At 30.3% G+C, this 17,885-nt stretch overlaps 1 protein-coding gene across 1 annotated transcript in view; it reads left to right on the top strand.

Moving 5' to 3' along the window:
- Positions 1-17,885, top strand: part of LOC143226495 (kynurenine aminotransferase-like) — a 99,405-nt gene that overhangs the window by 45,554 nt on the left and 35,966 nt on the right. The window contains 2 exon segments of the mRNA XM_076457524.1: positions 15,778-15,836; positions 16,535-16,685. Of these exon segments, the coding sequence (XP_076313639.1) occupies positions 15,778-15,836; positions 16,535-16,685 (210 nt within the window).

Genomic DNA, 17,885 nt, shown 5'->3' with positions numbered 1-17,885 from the left:
AAATCTAGGCCAACTACACTACCAGTTTTCTTTTCCCCTATTATATGTATTTTAAGTATGTTGGAAAGTTTTAGAGGTGTCTAATTGCCCTACTTCTTCATTGCTATAAGTGTTGTTTGGTTACTGTAATTTCAATATCTAGGGTAATGGTTAAAATTTCAGGTACATGATTATAACTTAATGAGACATGATTAAAAGATAACCAGTACTTGATGTGTATGTGAAATAGCCAAAAATGTGAGCCTGATGTCATAATGAATAAAATGGTAAAACAGTTTATTATTATGTTTCATGGTAATTATTCAGCAATTAAGATTGCCAGTGATTACATAGTAAACATCAAACACAATAAAAAAATGCCATTGTAATAATTAAAATTTGTTATACAGTAATGCAGTAATTAGTATTTGTGTGATCATGTAATGTATTTCTTAAAAATTGACATATGCAGATAAAATGACTTAAAAACAAAGCAATTCACTGACAAACCTAAACAATAAGATTCAAAGCTATATTATGAAATACAAATACAATAAAAACAAAAGAATGGAGTAACTAAAATCATGCCAGTCAGTAAGTTTGTTAATTCTAAACAGACATAAATGCACAGTAGTGACAAGGTCATTCACAAATATGAAATGTCAATTTATTTCGCTCTTAATGTTTCCTTCATCTGAATGCAATCTCTAATTAATGTTTTAATTTTTTTATCTGCTTGTTAAATTGAAAATAATTTACTTCATCTTCACTAATCTTAGTGTTTATGCTAATTGTTATGCCTATCAGTAGCATGGTAAGCTTTTTGCACAATTATAGGCAATAACTTTCATAAACTGTGGTGGAGCTGCAGATTTCTGTTATGGGATGGACTGCTCCCATTTCTTTAAGGACCAAACAAACTCTTTAGTATTCAATGGAAATGTATAATAGCTTCATTCTAGCCTAATAAAAACATGTAGCTAACCATACTTACACTTGCTTCTTTACGTCCAGCTTGCTAATCTTTGTGGCCAGTTATTCTAAAAGAACTACAATATGGTGATGTACAGTATTTTGCATCAGTGTTTATAATAACAGTTGGGAGAGGGGATTATGTCTGAAGTATTAATATTCAAGGTTACAGATGGCTTTAAATGGTAAAAGATGGTTCATGTAGAATTATTTTTAAATAATTATTTACAAAAAAAATATAAACAACAAAATTTAGTAAATAAATATGAAAAATGTTTGTGAAAATTACACGTGAAAACAAAAAGGGCTAGGTAATTGTAACTTTTAAGCAATTTTTGAAACAACCAATTGACATATTCTAATTGTGGCAAACCTTATGAGTAAATCTTTGAAACTGTATTCATTTTATTAAGGCTTGTTTAAAAATACACACATTTATTAAGACCATTTAACATTATATCTTGTGATTGCAAAACTTCTTGCAAAAAACCAAAATTAGTCGCATAAAAATTAAACCCTGAATATCATGTAAACTTCATTCATTGATCTTTATGTCACTGAAACATATTTGTGAAAATCTTTAAATTTTATCACACAATAAATAATCTTCAAAAATAAAGTGAAATTTATTTACATTAATTAAAGATTCTCTTTGTTACAACTTGGAACACACTAGATGCTTGGTCACATAATATACAGTGTCCTGTGACACAAATCATACTAATGTTTGACACTGGATTCCATGTTGATGATATAAGGCAAAATTTTGCATTTGAAGCTTTATTCGGTTACTTGTTGAGACTGTTTCATGGCCTTTTATTTAACACTCCTACGAAAAGACGTTTCTAGTCCTGATTTCTCCAAGCCCGTTCCCCTGGCTGTGGTTTCGCTAGATAGTAGATAGGGTCAGTGGGAATCTCGTTAATCCATTCATTAATGGATTTAAATGGCAATTTTATTTAAATACAAAATTATTAGCCTAATATTAATAACCTTTCAAGTTGCTCTGGGGCCTATTAGGCCCCATTTTTCGTAGGAGTGTTAAGAACAGCACTTCCTGACTAATTTAAGCAAAAATGATTGTTGAATACTACTTAAACCTTATTATTTAACTTCTGAAGGGGCATGAACTTATTAAGAACTCTTTGTGTTGCAAATCAAAATAACATTTGTTAACACCATTTAATGCTTTTTTGGGTGCTGTACAACAATTTCTGACCCGATGAGTCATTTGTGTCAATATATAACAATGCCTTGTAAATATTATTAGTCAAATTTTCACATTCATGAAAGTGTATAGAATGTCAGATTTCAAAAAAAATATTTAATAAATATTTGTCTGAATTTATGGGATGTAAATTTAGTTTACAGTGACATACAAGGTGATTTTCACTTTATAGTTTTTAAATTTCATTAGTATAACTCTGAGAACTTAAATAATAAAGGTTTTTTGGTAAAATGAATCAAGCCTGTAGAGTATTAGGGTAGAAAAGTGAAAGAAAAAAATTAATAAAGCTATAAACATCAAGTGAGCAAATAACTAAGTTACAATGAAATTAAGTATTGAATTTTATAATGCACATGCAAAAATTCAAAATTTACATAAGAAAATTTTAGGTCTTTGGTAAAAGTTGATCCTAATATCTGATAGGGTTACTGTTAGTACTGCACTGAATTTATTTCATATATTAACACACACATACACACAAAATAATAATATTCTATAACTGATAATTTAACTGGCTTTTTATTAAGCTATAAGTGCATAAAAATATTTTCTTCTTTTGGTCAATGTGAACTTGGAAAAGTGAAGTATTGAAAGTTTTAAAAATATTTTATAGGATAGGAGGTTGTGGAATGTGCATTTGACCTTCTTATTTATTTCTCTAAATCAAGATGATGGGAAGCTGTAAGATTAAATTATTTTAGCAATATTCATACAATGAATTTGTAATTTCCATTAAAATTCAGAAGCTTGAAGAGAGTTGTTAGTAAATTACCCAATATAAAGTGACAATATGTTGTGTGCTATAGAAAAGTGAAGATTGAGAATTTATTAGATACACTTCTGAAGAAAAATGTGAAGTTTATTGACATACATTGATATCTAAATAGTTTGAACTTTGAACATAACTGTTAAAAGGTTTTGATGATTGGACATTTACCAACCAGTATTCATAGGGCTTAACCCTCTATCATATGATAATTAAAATTTCCTGACACAAAAAGTCAATTATAGTATCTCTTCTTCCTTTTCTCTGTTGACTTCCTGTCACCTTTTGTGGCATCCTCCTTCTGGTCAGCCACCATTTGCTTCAACTTTAGTTATTATTGAACTTGTGAGTCATACTCGTGTGGGCTTCCACGTACTGTTCTGCCAGCTTGTTTGTCTCATTCATATCATTTGGTGCTCTCTTCTTCAGGGAAGGTGGCCTGTCAGTTGAGCATGTGATCATGAACTATTCGCATATTAATACATCTGCCTCTCATGTCTTTACACTTGACCTTGTCAGTCCACCTGATGAAGTATTGCCATAGACTGAAATACAGTTTTTCTAGTGCCATGTTTGACTTCTCTGAAATTTCTGGCAAAAAATGTTGGTCACCATTTCAGCAATTCCACTTTTAACTTGTCATAGTCCATAGTTGCAGAGAACCATATAAGCATTCTGGAGTGGCTATTGCAGTCACCCGATCTCAACTCAATTGAAAACGTTTGGCATGAGTTGAAGACCAGGGTTCCTCAGCGTCATCCAGAAAACTTGCAAGAGTTGGAGGCCTTCTGTAAAGAAGAATGGAAGAAAATACCAGTCGAGTACTGTCAAAAAATAATGGAGGGCTATGAGGAGAGACTGCGCCAAGTAATTCATCTGAAAGGCTACACAACTGACCATTAAAGTAGATGCATGAACACTTTCTGCCCCTCCTATGTTTGGTTATTTGTTTATAAACAGTTTATTTGTCGTTCAATTAATATAAAAATTTATGTAGATGTGTGTTAGTATAATATAATATACTGTACTTTCATTATCCTTATCGGTGATACTTTTTAAATTACGAGGAAAAACTACTCATGATGCAGGGGTACAAACACCTTCTGTCGTAACTGTATTTTTTGTCATCGTTCATGTCTTCTTTCACTACTGTTTACCACTTTATAGTTCTGGCTGGCTCTCCAGATGTTAGGTTTTAGAAGGCGTTATTATTTTACAATAAACGTCTGTGACCTCATGATGATGCGAAACCTAGTTGATGTAAAGATCTATCTCAAGACAGCTAGTATGGTGTCTGTATCATAGTTTCAATACCCTCTAATAATCTCTAACTTATTAGTGATATTATTCAATAATAAATGAACATCATCAAATTTACTATTTTAAAGTAATATGTACAAAATATTCATTACACTTGATTTACCACTGTTGGATCTAAAACTTTAATTTTCTTTTTTTCTAAATTGCATGGAAGCTACTTCAGTAACTATAGAATTGAACTGATGAGATAAATTCTTCATCTCTGCTTTGTTATTGCAATACAGTAAGTGGTAAAGAGCTTTAAATAATTCTTTTTTACATCAGAAGGACATACAAACTGGTTCAGTTAATTTGTAACCCAAATGACAAGAATAATTATTCTTCTCTATTCTGTTGTTACAGTACAGTCTAATTATGAGACACTAACAGTTGCCAGTTATGACTAAACTCAAGATTACCCAGTCTATATGTATTTGTATCATTCACTAACTTGCTTCTTCCTCTCTTTATGCACATTTATAATGCGAGAGAAAAATCTGGAAATATTGATGAGAATTACTTGGAAGGTTCAAGTAAGATGACATCAACAATATAACAAAAGCCAGGTACAGCAATTGAACTACTTACACAGTGTGTGACTTGTAGAGAATAATATAATGGAACTTATAACAAGTAATTTTAAAATAAAAACTTTTAACACTTATTTTGAAAACTAAATAACTATTAAGAAGTAAGTCAATAAATTAAACTTTAAACTAAACAGTCATGTATCTCTAACACTCAATTGTAGTACCTTTCTGATATGAAGAAAAAGATAAAAAATATGAAGCAAGATTTTAGTGTAAATAAGACTTCTGTAAGATGATGTTGGAAGCTTCTGTTTTCTGCTACATAGGATATAAATTCTACAAAAATTGTCAAGAACTAAGTTCATAATTACTGTCAATAGGTTTTAGATTAAACAAGTTATATTATTTGCCACATTCTTTTTTAATGGGATATAGAAATATAATATTGCCTTTATACCTGTATTTGGATGTACAGAGGGAAACCAGATGTCAATTAATACAGACCTATTAAACATAATTGCCAAAGTAATGTGACCTGTTCATCGACAGGCATAGTAATACTACTTTCTTTTAAGTTTCATTGTGAACTAGCTTTAATAAAACTAAGCAGTAGAATCAACCTTCTATTCAGCAGGCATCTTGTGAATTTTATTCCATAAGGACGATTTAACAGAAAACACATGTTGGGTAAATAAAATGAATTTTTATTTCAAGGAATTCCTACCCCTAAATGAACTATACATTGAAGAACTGGTGATACAAAACTCAATGTTAACCAATGAGTGGTATTAAAGATGGCATGCCTATTCAAACACTTTATGAGCAGTTGTTACTATAAGTTTATTACCTTTCTTACAAGCAGAAATGAGACTAATATTCCTAACTGTGCATTTTTACAAATGGTTGTTTCTCTGAATGTTCTGCAATGTACATTATAAGTACTTTTAAACATATTAAACCTATCATCTTGATGGAAGTTATTTCTTCTAGAAGTGATATTTTAGAGCTAACATAACTTTGCATAAAGTCTTTGAAAGGAAGAGTTTTATAAGTAGGGTTTTTACAAAATTAATTATATTTAATTCTTTTTCTGTAATAAAACATCTGCTTTAGCTTTGTAAATTGTATAAACTCACAGAAAGGTTACTGAAGTGGACTTTGTAAGTAATCTTCATGGTGTTAATGATGACTTGGATAGATGTTCTTTAAAACAGAGCAATTATCAAAACAGGCTACTTATGAAAAAATTGAATCATAAGTTAAAACAGGAACACATTAGCTACCAGAAAATTACTGTATATAGTGTGACATGACAGAAAAACCAGAAAGGTGTAGCACATTTATGCAGAAAAGAAATTGAAGAACACAAAATGAGGAGAATAAAAAATCCCTACTGCTCGAGGATCAAACTTTTTAAATTAAGTTGTAAGTGAACATTCATTTGTTTATCAATATTTGATCACAATTGAAAAGTGTGTTTTAAACCTTTTACAGTTTACCTGAAAAGATTTTAAGGACATTTGTTACATAATGGATGGAAGTGACCAGTTTTTCCTTTAATACAAATAAAGATTTAAATTGTCAAGGTTATCAATATTTTTAAAGTTACACTTGATTATTTTACCTGTTGTTTGTAAGAGTTTAGCATTGTACACCTATATGTGTGAATTGTTTTACATTCTTACTTAGTAAGGTTTATTTGTTTATATTTAGCAGGTTTTTATTAACACAGTAGTTGTCTGTACTTTAGTAGTTTCCAGTACACTTTGTGAAACACATTTAAATATAATTAAAATTCTTAATTGTGTCTAATTATGAAATTAGAAAGAAAAGTGCAGGTTCAGTTTTATGTTGTATGTGGTTCATTTAGAAATAACGATGAGGAAAGGTAACTATTATGAATAAGTGCTATAGAGTCTTCCTTCACATTTGTTGGATGACTTTTCATGAATATATATTATGCAAAACTGAAGTGATTTAATGTAATATTTTTCAGTAAAACTTTATTTATGCTTTTATAAAAATTTCAGAATATTTCAATGTACTTTTTATAAACTAATAAATATTACATTGTATTAATAAAATTCCTGAGCTGGGTCTGTTGGGGTGCTAAACAACTTCAATTGAAATTACTAAACTTGATTAAGGAATACAGTAAAGCAGAAAGTTTTTAAAAATGTTTATAGAGATTCTTATTGTGTTATATCAGTTGACATCAGCATATGTGAAGACTTTATAATTCTATACTCTCATGTTTGTAAAAATGGTGTGGTGTTACACTGTCAAGATAAGAGTCATTTGGAAAAACCACACGTTTTGTACCATCTGCACACACACATAATAAGCAAAGGTGGAAGTCAAAAGTGGACCAATTAAAATGTACAGAAACTTGTTTCAGAACCAGCTGCACAATGTTACTTTAAAAATGTAGGAAGTCTGAAACATTGAAGAATTCCAATTAGAAAAACAAAACAAAAAAACTTCAGGCTTTCCAAAAGATAGAGACACAAGCAATGATTGAAATGTACATTCAAATTATGTGGGCAAACTTTTGGATTTTTAAAGTAAAATGTGCATAGATCAGTATTTTAAGTTTACAGTTAATTGAGTTTTGCTTTATGAATTATTTTAAAGCACTCCTAAAAAATACCTCCATAGCACATTCTCGTTGTTGAATTTTAGAAGAATGCAAATTATACTCCTACATCTGGCATTACAACAAGCTAGGTAGAAACATTTAAGTGTTTCAATGAGGATGAATAAGCACAAGGAATTGCTGCTAAAATAGTTGTTGATTAGAGTTTTTTATTGTCTCTGTTATCATTCTGAAATGCAGCTTGAACTGTGTAGCACTTATAGTTTACACCTAAGGGAGGCTAAAGACTATCTGATGGAAGATGGTAGTATGTTTTCATAATCTAGTTGGCACAAATGCTGTTTTCACTATTGTTCACCAGGTTTGCAAGTTTTGGTTTTTAAACTAACATTGCAGTAAAGAAAACTATCTTATACCAATAAAACCTGAAAAGGATTGAATTGAAAAATGGACTGAAAAAATAATGTATTGATCTTTAAAGCCAGTTAAAGTTTTTTAATGCCCAAGAAGTTTTCAGTGAAATCCACACTATAAACTGCATGTTATGAAAAGTGTTAGTGCCTATCAACAAGACACTGTTATTATGTAGTAGCAGCTGATAAGTCTGTAGTAAAACTAAGAAACATTTGCAATAAAACATTGTAACTTAAGTCAACTTGGAAAATTATGTAGTGAAAACAAAGCTGGTAGAGAGCAGCAAAACATAAATATGCAATATACTTATGGTGTCCAGATTTGCAAGGCCAAACATTGGAGCAGTTCAGCTCATATCCCTAATTTCAAAGTTGTTATAAATAGTGAACTTTTCATTTTTTAACTATTCCACAAAATTTTCAATTATATTAACATCGGCAGCATTTTTAATATAATTTCAGCTTTTTTTTGTGAGCAAGTAATTAAATTATACAAGTAATCTGATTATTCACTTTATCTAGTTCTTTTTAAAATAACTACTTTTTATCTGGATTTATTTAATAATCCATAACATTTTCAAATATACTACTTTTAGGTTTTTGCATTATGTTAACCTTTTTTAAGATACAATTTGTGACAGATGGATGGAATATAAAAATTTACTTTCCTTTATTGTCATAAAATCAGTACATGAACTTGTAAGTTGTGTTTGGTGATGACCTCTGTGTGAATTCTCTTCATATTCATACCTGGATTTATCATCATGCACAGATGGAATGTTTGAGAGAGCTTGGTAACAGAAGAATACATCTTATGGCAATGAGCAATCCAGTAGACCTATCACATTTATGATACAGAACATTTTATGCACCCCAAGAAAAGTTTTTGGGACACTGGGACAAGCTAACAAAAAAATGGTACATTAGATTACCTTAAATATATGTGGATTTCTGAACCAAATATAATAGAAGCTAGTCTCCTAGCTCAATTATTAGATAAGATTGTAAATGACATAATGCCAAATAATCACATACAAGTAGAAGGTTTGAAACTGAGATACAGTTTCAAATTCGTACTAAGTACCTAAATTTGATACACTTTGTGAGAATTAATTAAAAAGAGTAAGAAAAAAAAGAAGTTTGAACAAGAAATAATCAAACTAAAATTAATCTCTTATCTCAAAAAGAAATTGAACTTTATTTATTTAAACAGATAAAATCTATTTTTCATCAGAGATTTGCATTTGTTGTATACAATAATTAATAAAACTGGTGTTTTCGTTGAGTAGTTAAAGTTCATCATGTCTAAAGTAGTAACTGATATTGTGGCAGGTGCTTTATTTTTACAGTTTGTATTCAAAAGTTTTGCTTTTTACTGGACATTTAGTGTAATGACTTGAATTTATCCAGAATTTGTACTAGATTCATTCTGAGATGCACTACATGATACTAGTTCTGGTGCTCTCCCTCATGTGCAAAAAAGGATATTTGCAAAAGCAATTTAAGTTTCTTTCAAGGAAAAAAAAAACATTCCAAAAAAGAAGATACAATGAATGAAAATTTACCTGTCTTTCTTGGGGAAGGGATGCCATGCAGTCTGATATTCTTCTCATTCCAATTGATGTGAAAATTCTAGATTTTGTGTTAATCAAAAAAAAGAAATTTGATTTATTGTATGGGTGGTGGTACATCCATGTCTTCAGCAGAACTTTGACATTTTAATCATCCATTTAATGGGTCTCAGTGGAAATTTCTAATTGTTGAAGACTTACACAATTTTGCTGCAGCAGACATTCCTCATTCCAGGTATTTTGATTGTAACATTTTCATTTGCATGCATGGATACATACAGAAAACAGCTTTCCCTGTGCTGTATCATATCAACAATTTGGTTGTACATGTATAGCTTATAAAGTTTTGAACCATGCAAAAGTTTTCTCAGAGGAGAAGCAAGTAAGTTTGTTTAGAGTGACTGACACTATGGAGAGAATTCCATCACAAAGAGGTAGAATCTCAAGGAATTTTCCAAGTAAGAATAAAATTTTGTTTATTGAATATTATTTTCTAAAACTTTCTTAAAGGAACTTGCAAAAAATGCTTTGCAAACATCCTTCTAGGACTGAAGTTTTATGAGTGTATGTGTGAAGGGGAATACTAGGACTAATATTGTGTAGTGTTTTCCAGAGAGAATTTAGTAAAATTACATGTTATACAGTTTTCCAAAGTGTACAAAATACATTTTTTTTTTATTTGTCACTCACAATCCTTTAACTTTGTTTATATTTGTCTGTTTTTATGTTTAGTTAAACTCTATTAATATTGCATAGCTCTCTTCCCAGGAAAGACTAAAAAGAATCTGGAAAGACAAAGCATAATGGGGCTTAGGAATGGGATAAATTTAAAGGGTTGCTGAACTAAGACCTCTCATTGGTTTCAGTGTTCCTGTCTCTCCTTCAGGACCCTAGGGGTACCATTTTTAAAACTGTAGTCATTCATATCTTTCATAGAAGCTGGTGGGACCAAACTATCCATATGTTCTCAGGTACTATGAGTAGGTTTATAGTGTAGCTGGACAATTTGCTATTGAAAATTTTTATCCTGGACATTTTACTACCAGTCTTTTTGTTACTATGGTATTTTGCTACATGATAATTTTATATCATAATCTCCTTTACGTACATTATTTAAGATCATGAAAATATTTTGTCATTATTAGTTCAATAAATACTCCAGTCAGTTAAATATTAGTAAATATTTCTTCATTAGTTTATTAGAGAAACACTCCTTTAGAAAAAAAAGAAACTCTTGTGTTGTAAAACATTCTACTTAAAATATGAAAGCTCTAATCCTTTTGTCTCCCTGATGTCTTTAAGACCTGTGTCTGTTGCAAATATTAAAATTTGTTTGGTTTCATCCTACTCTCTTTTTATATGCAAAACCGGCTCGTTTGGGTTGAGAAAATATTTTACATAGAAGAGCAAACAATGTTTCGACCTTCTTCAGTCATCGATGACCATCACATCCTACTCTCTGTTGTACTGTAGACTTCAAGCCACATTCAAGCTTTCAATATTCATTACTCATGGAAGCAGCAGCTGTGTGACTGAGGGTTAGGAAGATTGTAACCCTCTGATGTCACTTTACATGTGATGTCATTTCTTCAATTAGTTGTCCAACCACTACTATGAATAGTTCTTGGGCTATAATCAGTTATTTAGACATAGCTGAAATAAATATCAGAATGACCTAGTAGTGAGATATCTTTGTAATGAAAGGACCAGTAAAGAATTGGCTGCTAGTGAAATCTTCAGTAGTGAACTGTCCTAGAACTGGTTTATGTACAGACTTCTTTGGATGCACTTAGGAAAATAATTTGAGATAACAGAGGAGTATGGTCCCTACAATTGGATTTTTATGAATTGTGAGTGAAAAGCGCATTTTATGCTAGTACAAATAATGCAATAATCATTCTGTATATTCTAGGTGGTTAGAAACTTTATTGCTTCTGTTTGTAAACTTTAATAATCATTGGTTCTGATGTCATGCATCTTACAAGTCACAGTCTTGTCTGCTACAAGGCTGACACATGTAGTACACTTTAATGCTACTTTCTTACAATTGCAACAACATATTGGACCTTTTAAGCCTTCACTTTTACAAATCAGCCCATACCCCTATTGTTGAGAAGAGGCGCATAAAGGTTAACTTCAGTGGCTTTACACCAGCATTGAGTGTCTTGGCACAAAATATTTGGTAGGCAGTTTAAAAAAAAATTGTTACCAAAGATACCATAGGACTTTTTTTTTGCAATGGAACTATTTCTAAAAATAATGTCTTGGCTGTGATGTAAAACTGTCAAATTTCTTGCTTGTACATATGTAAACCCACAGTTCTTTGACTGTTGCTTATATCTGTTGGACTATTATCCCACCCATATTAGTGCTCTGCTTAATAGTGTTACTTAAGTTGGTCAGTACCTAAAACCACAGAATAAAATTTATTGATTATCATTCATTTCTATACACTTGCACATACAGCTGGTATTAAGTTTGTTAATACATGTGTTCAATTTATCCTTCCCTTAGATTTTCTTAAGCTGTATTGGTTTTAAAACCAATTAATCACACTTAATCCTCAATTAAGGCACTATGGAGAAATATGACACAAAGGTAAGAAAAATAATTACCAAAAGATAAAAGCAGAAAACTAAATAATGTGAAAGAAAAGTTTCTGTCTGCTTTTTTTTATATATATACAAGTTTATAAATAGCCAGATTTTTATAGTTATATCTTATTATTTTGTTTAAATGTAAGTTAATCATTAATTAAGTGCCCAATCACATACAAATCTTGTAACATCATACAGTTTTACTGTCAGAATGGTAACTGGACAAAAGTCTTGGCTGTATTCCATACACATTCTCAGTATGTTATTTTCTTGTTATTCCTTTACTTTTCTATATCACTTGTTTCATCTCTTAGGAAAATTATGGGGAAGGTTTAGAAATTTGTTTGTTTCAGTTTTCTGTTGTAAACTCTTTAATCTTTTATGTGTTGTATTATTATCCACCAACTAATAGGTTTGCTTTTCAGTAATTTTAATAAATAAGTTTTGGAAATTCTTTTAGTATTGATCTCCTGAAACATTTGGAAAGCTCAAAACAAAATCAGGCTGCTTTTTTGCCATCATTCACCAATTTGTTCATTAACTTTTTGAATTATAAACCACTTAAAATATTTTTTGAACACAGAATAATGCCAGCTAGCTTAGAATAGTAAGTTAATGTTGGTCAACCCAAATGGATATTTCCATTATGTTTGTATTAAAAATGCTTTTCAGAAGATATGAAAGATGAAATGTAATTTACTGGTTTCCAACCTGCATTAAAAGAACATTAGACATATTTAATGGTAAATAAATGTTCCAAAACAGGTATTGGACAGGTGATATGCAATTAATTTTCAGTACACTTCACATTTGTTCCTCTAAAAACGTTTACTAGGAGCCTTTAACACAGAAGGGATAAGAACTTTAAGTGTGCAAGTGATGTATACAGATGCATCTGTGTTATTTTAATAAAAATTATGTACAAGAACTCCTATACAGTAAATTTTAGATATAAATAATTTTATTAATGTTTCACATAACTGTGATTTACCTTATAGTGGAAATGACTTACCATTCTTCATGGTATAATTGGCTCATCTTTGCAACGTTGCATATTTTGAGTTGTGACAAAAAAACGCATGCGAGAAATAAACATGTTGAAACATTTAACAAACTTCAGAGATGTACATGTTTTGATTTTTGATACAAAGAGCCTTTAATAAGCAAATGTAGCTCCAAAGACTAACTGATACAGTTACCATGGTATTCAGTGTTAAATTTCAGTGTGATACATTTTGTTTCTCTGGAAGTGTTGTATAGAATGTGACAGTGTATTTTGATTTGTGTTTCAAAAAGTTCTTTAAAAAGTGGACATTGCATTAAAGACTGGTACATGATTAAAGAGTGGTTTAGTGTAGAACTTCAACATGTTACTCATGTGAGAAAGTGTTATATATATCATATTACAGATCTTCCTAGGTGTATGTTTTGATTTTTGAAAAGCGTCTTTTGTAGTTGAAATTAATCTATAAACATTGATTAATGAGGTTTACTTAGTATTCAATGTCAAATTTTGACCAAAGCTGACTATTTTGAGAAATGTATGTGTATTATATGAAAGATCGTCAAATGATCTTAACAGGTATATGTTTTGATTTGTGACATAAAAAGTTCTTATTAAATGGATGTTAGCAAAATATGTGGTGGTCACATGTGTACTTTGGTATGACTTTGTCTAAAAGTCATTTGAGGTTAGCATAATATTCACTTTTGAATTAATGCAGTGCTGACATTATGTGAAGTAAAGCTTTATATTAGAAAAGTACTATGAATTATTGGCTCTTTCAGGTATATAGTTTGCTTTGTGAACTGATAATTTAACTTCTCATTGTATTTGAGATTATATGTGTTAAATTTAAAAAGCATGCTACACTTCTGAATGTGTGACTGTTTGTGCATTGTTATTTTTCATTGGTGTTTTACAAAATTTTTTGTATGGAACACAAGTTCATTCAAGCAAAGTGTTATAATTTTTTAAAACTTCATGCTAAGTGCTGTTTTTAAGAATTTAATATTTCCTTTTTTATTTACTTTTTATGAAACCTTACTGAGTGGGTTAGGGTTGATTTGGCTAGTGTTCTGCCTTATAACATGGAGTCTTTGATAAGTGGAAGAAGCTTCAAAGATCAACATGGTATTTGATGCTATCTTCACATTGTACCTTCCTAAAATATAAGGATAAAAATTCTTCACAAATATGTAATGTTTTCATTTTGAGCACTTTGAAATCAACCAAAAATAATTCAAAATTTGTTTGTTTTTTATGTATAAAATTAAATAGAACTTTTTTTATTGAATTTATTATTATTATTCAAATTGTGTTTATTTATTTCTTTTATGGTAGGACTACATTCTACATGTTTGTTTTATTTAATTTATTTAATTCAATGTTGCATTTTTCTCACTGAGGAAGAGTATATTCTTCCATACATTATTGTATTAAAATGAAAATTATTGTTATTTAAAAAGTTGTATACAGCAATCTCAACTTACAAAAGAAAAACGTTTTTTGTTTTTTTTTTTTGCTTATGAACTATTTTGTGGTCAATTTCATATTTGATAGAATGATAAACTTGACCCATGGGCAATTTTGGGCATGTCATAAGGTGGTTATTACTCAACCCTTTTCATCCTGGGCTACAACTACAGCAAAAATGTGTACTTATCTAATGTCTCCACAGTCTTGGCCCAATTTTTATTTCTATTTTTTTTTTAGTTTTTTCCATAAATTTTTATGTTTTTAATTTAAAATAATAATCATTCACATTTTTGTCAGGAAAAATGGCAACCAAAGCACAAAGGTCACACCCTTTAACTGGTATGGTTACATCTGAAAACCACTAACCTTTTTACATAGTCAGTTCTGTGTTGGGCATTCAAGAGTAGGATCACCAAGAAATCTCTCCTTTAGCTCAGGAAGGAGGAAGAACTTGGAGTGTCAATAGACACTGAGGTTGTAGATAGAGATTAGTAAAAGTTATAAAGTAAAACAACTGTGATGTCATTTTATAATGTGAAGTACATTATGCATATAAATACAAATTCTTCATTTAATTTGTTTGTTCAAGCCATACAGATGACCCTTATACCTCTCCTCCTGCAGATGAATGAGTGACTTAGGAGGTTATAATAATGAGGTGATAATGCTGGGTGGTTGCCTCATTGTGGTTAATTGAGTATGATGTAATGTTACCTGGACCACACTCTGACAAATTTGCTGTAATAGAACTATAGCTGGAGGAAAGATAACTTGTACTAAATTCCTAAAGCATGTAAATGAGTATAGTAAAATAAATAACAAAAATGACAAATGTTTCAGCATGGGTTTTAAAAGTTTTCTCTATCTTTTAAGTTTTTTTTTATTGTGCTTCTATGAACTCATTCCCATTTGATGTTTCTCTTAATTCTTGGAAAAGCTTTAACAGAAATGTCTTGCAAGAAGTAAATCAATAAGTTGGATGTTTATGAAATCAAGGTAAATGTTTAAGAGTTCATAACAATTTGGCTTGGAAATAGAAAGTAAAGAGTTATTTAAAATTAAAAAAAATAACTAGAAGAATATTGTTAGTAATATCTCTCTTTGAATCTTAGTTACTAAGTAATTATGTCAACATTTTAGATAAGTTTTGACATCAATAAAAGTGTTTGTAAATGTGCTGACCTTACATACTGTGGTGAGGTAACATTTTGGGCTTAGTTCTTTTGGAGTATAAAGGTATTAAAGGAGACACAAGTCAGGTCTTCAAATTATAATATTTAATAACTTCTATTGCAGTATGTGTGCATTTATATTTCTACTAATAAATATATATTTAAATTATTTTAGTCTTCAAGAACAAGTCATGTTGCAGCAGACCGTCTAAAAGGAATGCAAGAGAGTGTTTGGTAAGAAACTGGAGTTCATATATGTTCACATTTGTCTAGTATGTGTTAATTTTTAACTGCATCTGTGATGTACTCTTCACATTGGTGGTCAGATCACAGAATCTCTTCCCATAAACCATGTTAAGGATTTTGTTGAGAAAACCACTTGGTCTTTTATTGGTGGTGTTTGTATTGTAAGTAGAGCTGCAAGATTTGAACTTAAGTATAGAAGTTTATATGTTAAGCATTTTGAAAATTTCTTTATGTATATGTATTTTTAATGTAATATGTTTTCAACTGTTCTCACTTTTCTGCTATGTACCTTGTAAAGGAAATGTTTGTACTGAATTATGTATAATGTCACAAAAAACATACTTGTCCATAATCACCCAACATATTAAAAATCTCAATATTAGGAAAAATCTGCACTTGGTTTTTTAGCTCTGTCTTAAGTGGTATTCCTCAATATTAATTACATTTTCAAGCCAGTTATTCTTCATTTCACTTATAAAATAGAAGCTATATACTTACAGCCTTGCTTGTTCTTTCTGGACATTAATATTCCATGTTTTTCATTGAAAAGTAAAATCTTAACAAAAACAATAAAATGAAAATCATTGAATATCTCAATATTTTGTGAAACTTGCTATATAATCTATCTTGTGGATATGGTCCACTATATTGTTAATCTGTCATTCAGACCTTTACCTTTTTTCTAGGGTGGAATTCTTCCAACTTGCCCAAGAGGTGAAGCCAGTCAATTTAGGACAAGGATTTCCTGACTTTGCAGCTCCTGAGTTTATTACTAAAGCTTTGAGTGATGTTGTAACAGGACCAAATGTTCTTCTCAGTCAGTACACTCGAGGTTTTGTAAGTTTGTATTTATATGTACTTGAATGAAGTAGAAATTGTTTTAAAAGATGACCATCAGATCTTTAAGATAGTTGTACATTGCCATATTTCAAAAATAAGATTTATGATGTCATAAATCTTTATTTAAAATGCTATAAATGCAGTATTTTTACTTTTTTTTTTTTGTGACCAATTTCTTACCTATCAAAGAGAGTACTTGTAGGCTTTTTTGTTTCAAAAGATAGACTTGCATCCATATAAAAAAAAGGCCATATATTTTAAAGTTTTGTATTGGAGAGTAGTTTATATTCTGAATCAAAATAAAAACATGAAAATTAACTGTGAATCTCTACCCGTTTCAATAAATAGTTGAGGATGAAAATTGGCTTTCCTTACTTTGGTTTAGTATAAACAGTTGGACAACATATTAGCTGAAATTTAAATGAGGGAATTCTCAGCAGCTGTGGCACTTGAAATTCTTCTGGCAGGATTAGAGTAAATTAATATTTAAGACATTTTTTTCATTTATATTAGCTATATCTTTGTTTACCAGCAATAACAACTCATCTCTCCCAACCTATCCTCAAATTGACATTCTTTCAAACAGGACTACAGTAAATTAACCTAGATGATGATCAGAAGATGATGGAACTGTGAATTAAAGGTTTGTACTTTAAAAAACAAACAAACTTGGAGCCATTGTGTGGGTCACTGTGTTGTTGCTGAAAACAAGTCAGACTTAAAGTTTTATGTTTATGAATGAATTCCTTTTTTTGCAAGAAGCAGAATTCCATTACTTGAAACATCTAGTATGTTACTCTTTTCTTTTGACTGAATTCCACATCATCACATACTAAACTGAAATATCTGAAGTATGTGTACTTAGTAAAGCTTTCTAGCTTGCAGTTTTTATTTAGGCATAAATTATGTAGGAAACTACTTAGGTGTGATTATTCAGGTACTCTGTTGTCGAGGTAGTGCTGTGGCAGACTAAACTGTAATAATTCCCAGATGTATACAGAAACAGTTTAATGGTGTGTGACTCAAGATCTGTTAAAAGTTTTCAAAGAACAACTAGATGATATTCTAACAGCTCGTAAAGATGCTTCATGTAATGTTTCACTTTCATAATATTTTTGTTTCTAGGGCTGTCAAAGTTACTTCATGTTATAGGCCAGGCTCATGAATAAGCAAAAATTCATGGGCCATAATTTTTTA

This window comes from Tachypleus tridentatus, chromosome 1 (genome assembly GCF_004210375.1).
Source record: "Tachypleus tridentatus isolate NWPU-2018 chromosome 1, ASM421037v1, whole genome shotgun sequence".
Taxonomy (NCBI): Eukaryota; Metazoa; Arthropoda; class Merostomata; order Xiphosura; family Limulidae; genus Tachypleus; species Tachypleus tridentatus.
This window is presented reverse-complemented; position numbering and strand designations above follow the sequence as displayed.